Source organism: Muntiacus reevesi, chromosome 4 (genome assembly GCF_963930625.1).
Source record: "Muntiacus reevesi chromosome 4, mMunRee1.1, whole genome shotgun sequence".
Lineage (NCBI taxonomy): Eukaryota > Metazoa > Chordata > Mammalia > Artiodactyla > Cervidae > Muntiacus > Muntiacus reevesi.
The window spans coordinates 147,819,364-147,828,493 of record NC_089252.1 but is presented as its reverse complement, the minus strand read 5'-3'; the positions used below and the strand labels follow the sequence as shown (position 1 = coordinate 147,828,493).

At 39.7% G+C, this 9,130-nt stretch overlaps 1 protein-coding gene across 1 annotated transcript; it reads right to left on the bottom strand.

The window, feature by feature from the left end:
• Positions 1–1,083: 1,083 nt before the first annotated feature.
• Positions 1,084–1,995, bottom strand: LOC136167559 (olfactory receptor 8S1-like). Its single transcript, XM_065935082.1, has one exon. It carries the CDS (start codon positions 1,993–1,995, stop codon positions 1,084–1,086), a length of 912 nt encoding a protein of 303 aa, XP_065791154.1.
• Positions 1,996–9,130: the final 7,135 nt, after the last annotated feature.

Below are 9,130 nucleotides of genomic sequence, written 5' to 3'. Positions count from 1 at the left end.
CTTTAAAAGTATTTTTTCTTATTTACTCACTACACACTCCCCTACTAATTTTGTAGAATTTATTATATATTTAAGATTAAAAGTTCATGGTAAAAATTAAAAAACAAACCAACAATATTTTTTGAATTTTAAGGAATTAAGAAAGTGCCAAAAGAAAAAAAAATCTTACTTTTGTTTAATGCTTATGAGAATAAATACAGTGATGCATGTTAAGTATTTCATTTAAGGAGTCACTCAAGTCAGTCCATTCACTGGGTTGTGAGCTTACTGTCTCCTCACCCATGAATCTTTTGTGACAAGAAATTAATTTATTTGACTGAATATGTGTCAAAGAAATAATGGACAGTGAGTTCAGGAGGGTTTGGCTGATTGGAGCTGTCAGACACCAAGTGAATTAACTGACTTGATGTTCTCAGGGTTGAATGAAAACATTGTTTTGAGACAGCATAGACATTCACTAGGTTATGTCCAAGGAGAGCTCTAGTCTAGTTGCCAGACAGCCAGATCCCATCCCAGATACTCAGAATGCTACCACCAGCACACCTGAAACAGTTACTTTCCCTTTGATTGGATTAGGGCAGATTCCTGTCCTAATTTGTGTTTTTGCTTTCTGGCAACTTCAAAGTTAGTAACTCAAACCAGGCACATCAGTTATTTTTGGTTCCCCCAGGTAAGGTGGATGAAGCAACCCTCATTCAGTACAATCTTCAGTCAGTAGCTAGTTTTCTCTCACACTGAAATGCCTTTCACACTCCCATCTTTTTTTTTTTTTTTTTTTTTAATGCTTAGAACGCCATACTATTAACACTTTGAAAACAAGGCAAACAGATTTGGACTCTGTCTACACTATTCCATCACAGTACTTATTTCTCAGGCTTCATTTTATTTTCCTATCAAATACAATAAAATAAGCAATCACATATTTAGAACTCTATTACCCACACCCAAGAGGTTATATTCATCAAATGGCAAATTTCTAAAGTGACCAAGTTAGCCATTAATGCTCTAAAGCCCCTGACTGTGCTTTTTCATTGTCTTCAGACCAAAGGTAACATGAATCCCCCACATACAGAGGGGCGCATTTTATTGCTTCAACACTCTATGCAGGGCTATCTTCACCTCCTGGTTCTTGAGGCTGTAGATGAGGGGGTTTAACAAGGACGTGATCACACTGTACTGAATAGAGACCACTTGCTCCAGCATGGAGCCCGAGAGAGGGGTCATGTACCTAAATAAGGCTGTCCCATAGAACAAAAGCACCACCGTGAGGCGGGAGGAACATGTAGAGAAGGCTTTGCCTTGACCCCCAGAAGAAGGGATGCTTATGATGGCAGAGATTATTCTAGAATAAGAGAAAAGAATCAGGGGAAATGTCACAAATCCTAACAACGCACATGACCCAGCAAGAAGGGCCTCATTGGCAGTAGGATCAGTGCAGGACAGAGGGAAGAGTGAAGACAGCTCACAGCAGAAGTGAGGGATGACATTGGGGCCGCAGAAATGTAAGTTGTAAGTGAAAAGACTGTTTGGCAGCAAGTTTAGGAACCCCACTGCCCAAGCTGCAGCCACCATCCCAACACACAGAGGCCTGTTCACAATCACACTGTATAGCAGAGGGTGGCAGATGGCAGCATAGCGGTCATAGGCCATGGCAGACAGCAGGCAGGCCTCTGTGCTGCCAGAGAGTATGAGAAAGAAACTCTGGGCCATGCAGCCCCACACAGAGATAGTTTTCTTTTGAGTTAACAAGTTCTCCAGCATCTTGGGCGTGGTTATTGAAGAAAGGGAGAGATCCAGAAATGACAGGTGACCTAGGAAGAAGTACATGGGTGTCTTAAGGTGAGAATCAGTTCTGATCACCAGGATCATCACCAGGTTCCCCATCAGGGTCAGGAGGTATATCACCAGGAACAATGCAAAAAGCATGTTCAGGATGTGGGGATTTCTGGAAAATCCCAGGAGGACAAACTCAGTAATGATGGTGAGATTTTTCATGATTAGAGATGCCCTAAAAAGAAATATAATGCAGTTGAGTCATTCCAGGTGAATAGGACTGCCTCTCCTGTGAAAAATGTAACTTAACAGCTTAAAGGTATAAATAAAAACTATGAAGCCAAGGAGTTTCCCTCCTTGTCACACTCGGCACCCCCATCACTACTTCAATTCTGGCGGCATACAGCCTTCCAAAGTCAATCCCCCATAATTGCTTCTTTAATCTTTAATACTCACTTACTCAGGAAATATTTAATAAGCACCCAAGTACTGGGCGCTGTACCAGATCCCAAGGATAGAAAGTTGCACATGGCATGATTGCTACCCTTAAAGAAATATAATTTAACAGGGGCAGACAAAAAAAAATAAAGGCTATATGCACAGGATACAGTGGTGGTACAAATGTGAATCAATCATCTCTAGATAACATGGTAAACTTTCAAAGAAGAGGTAAAAATACTTAAGCCTGACTGAAATTTACTCCACTATGGGGACAAACTGGAAGATGGCATTCCAGGCAGAGGAAATGATGTAATCAAATACAAGGAAACATATGCTAATAGTACATCTCTGAGGAACTTCATCAGCTTGGTTTGGGTGGGTACAGGGTGATGTAAGGAGGCGTGCAATACCAAGCATGTGGGTCATGTGATAAGATTGGTAGTTTAGAAATATTCACCCAATGGACATGTGGAAGATGAGCAATAGAGCATATAGTCAGGGCAATTAACTCATCCGTTCAGTACACACGTACTGAGTAACTTCTATGTGCCAGGCATGCTTCTAGACTCCTAGGGTGCACCATTAAACACATCAGAGTTTACCTTCCAGTCAGGAAAAACAGATAAGAAATAATAGGTGTAATAGTAAATAAGTATAATGTGTTAGAAGATGCTATGTGCCATTTAAAATAATAGATCAGGGATAGGGAGATTGTTAATGGGATAGAGGAGGGCAGTGAGGTTTGCAATTTGAGATAGTCAGGGAAGGACTGAGACAGTGTCACCTGAACAAAAATTTGAAGGAAGTGAGGTTGTAATCCATAAGAAAATCTGTTGAAGGAGAACTGGGAGAACATTGCACCAGCCTTGGTCAGAGATGATGAGGGGTTAGCAGAGGCTGCAGCAACGAGGGCAAACGCGAGGAGACATATTCAAGACACCCTTGTGCTGCGCTTAGTCGTTCAGTCGAGTCCAACTCTTTCGACCCCGTGGACTGTAGCCCGCCAGGCTCCTCTGTCTATGGGGACTCTCCAAGCAAGAATGCCATGCCTTCCTCCAGGGGATCTTCCCAACCCAGGGATCGAACCCAGGTCTCTCACATTGCAGGCAGATTCTTTACCAGCTGAGCTACCTGGGAAGCCTGAAAGACATCATTAGTTGTATTCAAAAAGATTTCAAGAATTCCCTGGTTATCCAGTGGTTAGGACTTGGTGCTTTCACTTTCAGGGCTGAGGTTTGATCCCTGGCACAGTAAAACAAACAAACAAACAAACAAAACAAAAAAGAATTTAATCATCAATTCAATGATAGGATAAAAGAATAAAAAAAAATGATTCTCAGGTTTCTGTCTTTGGTGACTGAGGAGTCTCATTTATTAAAATAGGTGACCCAGGAAAAGCAGCATGTTTGAGGGAAAGAGGATACTCAGTTTTGAATATGTTGTAGTTGATGAGCCTGTGAGACAGTGATGAGACATTCAGGCACTTAGAGCTAGAGTCCTGAAGTTCAGGAAAACTATTTGGGCTGAATAGATGAGTCAAAGAATCATTAACAAGCTTGGCCACTGAGAGCCCACTCATAAGAAGATGCACTCTAGGACAGAGTTTCATATAACAGAGAAATTTAATGAAAAGAGAGGAAGAGAAACTCACAAAGGGTCCCTGTGCTCATTCAGCATGGTCAGTCATGGATCTGTCTGCTCTGAAGGGTCCCCTGGAGGTCACGGGACTCAGTGCCCTCTGTTTATAGGTGAGGAGACTGAGGCCCAAAGAGGGGAAGTGATCTATAGCCTCTTCCTCCAGCTCCACCTCTCACCAGCCACCACCCCAGCCCCCCCAACCCTGCCCCACATCATTCCTGCTTCTCTTTCTCTGCCTATCCTGCTAACAGCCGTCATATCTTAGCTCAAGGGTCATTTCCTCAGGGAAGTCTTTGCTCCTGACACAATAACTTTTTTTTGGGGGGAGGGGGGATATACTTGTTTTTCATTTATTATACTTATTATAGCTGTAAAAATAAGACCTTTTTAGACTATGTAAGAAAGATTTTCCCAATCTCCCTCAGCCTGTCTCCACCTCTGCAGACTACCTCTGTCTTATTAACTTGCTCTGTCTTCACAGCACATACCAATATCTGGTATTTTATAATACACTGATTATCAGTTTTCTTTTCTACTGAAATGTAAACTCAAAGATTTGGTCTGTTTTGGTCAATACTCCATCTCTAACACTGAAAAGAATGCCAAGTGCCCAGTGTGTAAAAAGGGCTCAGTGTATATGTATTGAGTGACTGAATGAATTTGTTTCACAGCTATCTAATTTTTGAGTAAGTTCTATGAAGACAGTGACTATGTCGGTATATTCATCATTATCTCCTCAGAGTTCAGCACAGTGCCTGGCACTTAGTAGGTACATAGTAAAGGCTTATAAAATAAACATATAAAAACACCACAAAGCTAGATTTTACATAAGCTTGTTCTATTTTTAATGTACTACATATAGAAAGCATTAGTCACTCAGTCATGTCTGACTCTTTGTGACCCCGTGGACTATAGCCTGACAGGCTCCTCTGTCCATGGGATTCTCTAGGCAAGAATACTGGAGTAGACTGCCATTTCCTTCTCCATGGAATCTTCCCAATCTAGGGATTGAACCCAGGTCTTTTGCATTGCGGGCAGATTCCTTGCTATCAGCCACAGGGTAAGCCTTACGCTATATATAGGAGATCATAAAAATATTTTTGATTATTAAGTAAAACAATTAATGAAATGAATAATCATATGATCCATAGGCAACCCCACTGGTGAGACCATAGGTTGCACTGGCAGTGAGATATCACATACATTCTATGACCTGGTTAGGAAGGAGCTCTCTGAAGGAAAGAGCTAATTTGAGGTCTCTGTGGCTTTCTTGAATGGATGGTAATGGGCCTGAACAGAGTCAGAGGACCTTGATGGGATTCTCAGCTACTCTGCAGGCAGACTTTGGGCAAGGAGGCAAATTTGAGTCTCTGTTTTCTCAGTTGTGTTATCTACCAAGGTTTACATGATGAACTATATAGAAATAGGCCTTAAAGTCTGGTCCTAATGCCAACAACTGTTGGTTTAATTTGGCAACTTAGGATTTGCAGTTCAGAGAGGACTGGTTACACTGTTGGAAAAAATAGGGATGACAACACATCCTTAATGGAATAAAATTGATTGCAAAACAAAAGCAATTTACTAATGTATGAACACTATTTCAGACAAGAACTAACTTAAGTAGCTCATGATCTTTAACAAGTCAACTGATTTTTCTTAGTTTAGTCTAAGCATACTGCTGGGTACAGGGAGGTCTCCCCAGTTTTTACCTAACACATTTTTTCATTGTCTCCTCAATATTTTAAAATTTCCCTATCCCTCTATAGTATTTACCCTTTGGGATTCATCATCTAGCATTGAATGACTCCAGAAGCTTTCTGTGACCTGTCCATATGCAGGTTCTCTCTACCATGGTTTCTAGCTGCTGCAATTCCTTGGACAAAATTTAAGTGGTGAAGGCATGACTAGCCTAAACTCCTAGGTGTATACTAGAAAAATATATGGGAAACCTCTGCTCTATTTGTAAATTGAAGCCAGATGATGATAGTGTTCTATGTCTACTTAAATGGAAATTAACTACTTTAAATTCTCATATTCAGTGCTGGAAAGATTTGGTGAGTCATATATGACCTTATACCTTGTTCATAATATTATATTTGGTACAATAATTTTGGCAATGTGAAATCTAAGTTCTCTCTTTTGGAAATTTATCTTAAATAATTCAAAGGAGAGGAATGACAATGTGTGAAAATTATATTCCAGTGTTATTTTCAAGACAGTAATTCAAGGATCAACCTAAAAGATCAAATAACTGGTGAATAGCTACTGTATTGTTGTAGAAACAAATGTAGAATATTATCTAATGATTAAAATGTAAATTATAGGGGAGAGACAGAAACAAAATATTCATGATATCTAGTAAAAAGATCAGAATACCTGATTAGTATTAATTCATTAAATTATGTAAAAATATGCATATAATAGGGGCTTATGTAGAGTTAACAATGGAAAAATAAACAGCAGAGTGAATATTATCATGATTTTGCATTTTTAACAACATGGTTTCTATACTTTTAATGAAAAATATCTTTATGGGGGTAACAAGCAATCCACGTTCTACCCTTTTGCTTCAAACTCAGCAATTAATTAAGCCAAATTCCAACAAAATACATGCATCTCCTTCTCTTCCCACCCTATTTCTGCCTTTTATATTCTCAAAGAAGATTGAACTTGGTCTGAGAAGTCATTTCTTTAAGAAGGTATCTTAGAGGCTCAGCTGAAGAATGGAAATGGCTCAAGTAATTTGATTTTTCTATTAGTATGTTTACTAATTAGTTTGTTTACTATTAGTTTGTTTACTAATTAGTATGTTTACTATTAATATTGTATGTTCCCTACCAGATCTTTAATCCCAAATTTGTGGTCTAGGAGACATTGCTGGAGGATCTGGTCCTGAGGCCAAAGGCTGAAGGCTAGTGAAAAGTCCCTGGTAGAAAAGGAAAGAAAGGGGATTCCCTGGTCGGAAAACTAGGATTCCATGTGCCTTGTGGCCGTCCCCCCCACCAAAAGTATAAATAACAGAATCAATATTGTAACAAATTCAATAAAGATTTTTAAAATATACATATTAAAAAAAGGAAAGAATTAAGCTTTTTAAAGGAAGAGAACATCTGGAAGTGAAGACAGGAGCAGTGCTGTTGTGGAGTAGGAAGAAAAGGATATCAAAGATGTTCTCTCTTCTCTTTTTCTCATGCTAGTTGCAGACTTTGTGGTCTCCCTGAGCAAATCTTTGTAGCTACAAGCCATTTAGGCTTTTAGATAACAAAAACTTTCAAAAAATTTTGTTTTGTGACAAGAATGAAAAGGAGAGTTACAGATTTGCTTTGTTTCTGAAAAATTCTAAGGAGCTGTGGAATTTGGCTGTGCTTTCTACAGATTTGGTCTTGCTTGGAGATGGGACCCTGAACTACAAAAAAGGGTTAGTCACTGTCGTATCCATCTCTTTGCAACCCCATGGGCTGTAGCCTGCCAGGCTCCTCTGTCCATAGGATTCTCCAGGCAAGAATACTGGAGTGGGTTGCCAGTTCCTTCTCCAGAGGATTTTCCCAACCCAGAGACTGAACCCAGGTCCCCCACATTGCAGGCAGATTCTTCACTGTCTGAGCCACCAGGGAAGCCCCTGAACTAAATGTTCTCTCAAATTACTTTCAGCTTAAGATTCTGGCATTTAGCTAGGAAATCTTCCAAACTCACTGTTACTACCCATAATTCAAAAATGTTCCATTCAGCTGCCCACCCAGAAAGTATAGCTCTCTCATCCATTCAATCTCAAAGGAATTGTAAACTTCATTTTGTAAGTGAAGGGAAAGGACAGATTACAGATTAATAAAGTGACAAATTACTCAACCTTGTAAATATTTCATCCCAGATCTGTCATGACCTGCTTCTGTGAATTTGGCAAGGCTCTTTTTGTTTCTTCTTCTTCTTCAGCTCAGTTCCCCCTGCTGTACAATGAAAGGTCTGGAACAGTTGCCTAGTAAGATCCTTCACATCTAGTGGGTTGGGAAGGACTGAGACGGACTGTGAAGTCTCATTCTAACTTGCCTTCTGCGTCACTTTGAAAGACGAATGATGTGGGATGCTCAAAGAACTCAGTTAGGTTCCAGGAAAAGCTGGTTTTCTTTCCCAACCAGTTGAAAACTGTGTTCAATGCAAATAGTCATCTTATATTTAGTTTTGGATAAAGCCTAAAATGTTCAGATGCATGGGCTCTGGTTTGAGTCAGTACCTGTTAAGAAGCTTTAGCCATCTTCCTTTTCTTCGTTTTTCTTCCTCTTAAACTCTTTTGGTTCTAAGGAGGGCTCCTGGCCAGTTTGTGTGATTCTATCATTTTCTCTAGTCTTTTTCTACTTGGTACCCATATGCCAGGCTGGTTCTTAAAAAGTGAGAGGAAGCAATGAGGGCCCCAGGGAGCTGGGAATTAATCTGTACTCATGGGAAAATAGCAGCAGTCAGTCATCTGGACCCCTGGCATTCCTGTCACTGTTGTGGGAGGGCTTGTAAACCCTTCTGCTAGCCAGAGAGCAGCCTGAGGCTTCCTCAGGTTTGACAAAACTGGACCTTAATGTACATTTACAGGGATACATACTCCTACCCACACTCTCTCACATATATGCAAACAAGTCTTACTTTTAGAATTCTATGAATTCTTTCAGAATGCTTTTAAAATTCTAGAAACCTTACTTTTAGAATTCTTATGTTTATTCTTCATAGAATTCTATGGAGCATAAAGGATAGCGTGGGTCATTTTATTTCAATCTCCAACCTGATACATGGGTCCCATATAGCATCTCCCATTAAGTGGCCATTCACTTCTATTTGAACTTCCTTAGGAGCTCTATTCCATCAGCTTAAGTTTCTTTGCCATAATCCTGCTCCAAATTTTGATATTATATTACCTATGTGACTGTTTCCACAAACACCTAAACAAGCTTTACTATCTCTTCTTAGAAACAAAGCAAAATCAAAAGCAAGAAGCAGAACAAAAAAACCCCTTGACTTTCCTTAAACCTACTGCTCCATTTTATCAATCTCCTTCACAGCAAAACTTCTCAACAAAGTTATCTATTGTTGTTTTGTGTACTTTTCCACTTGCCATTCTTTCCTCATTTTATTCCAGCTAGCTGAAACTTCTTGTTAATATTGCCAACAACTTCCAAAGTTAATGTTGCAAAATCCAATGGTAACTTTTCTGTTTTCTTGTTATTTGAATTTTCAATGGCATCCAACACAACTGACCTCTCTATCCTCCTTGTAGCATTCTCTTTCCTTGGATTTT

Excerpts from the sequence above, each read along its gene's own strand:
- LOC136167559 (XM_065935082.1), bottom strand. The coding sequence starts at position 1,995 with ATGAAAAATCTCACCATCATTACTGAGTTTGTCCTCCTGGGATTTTCC.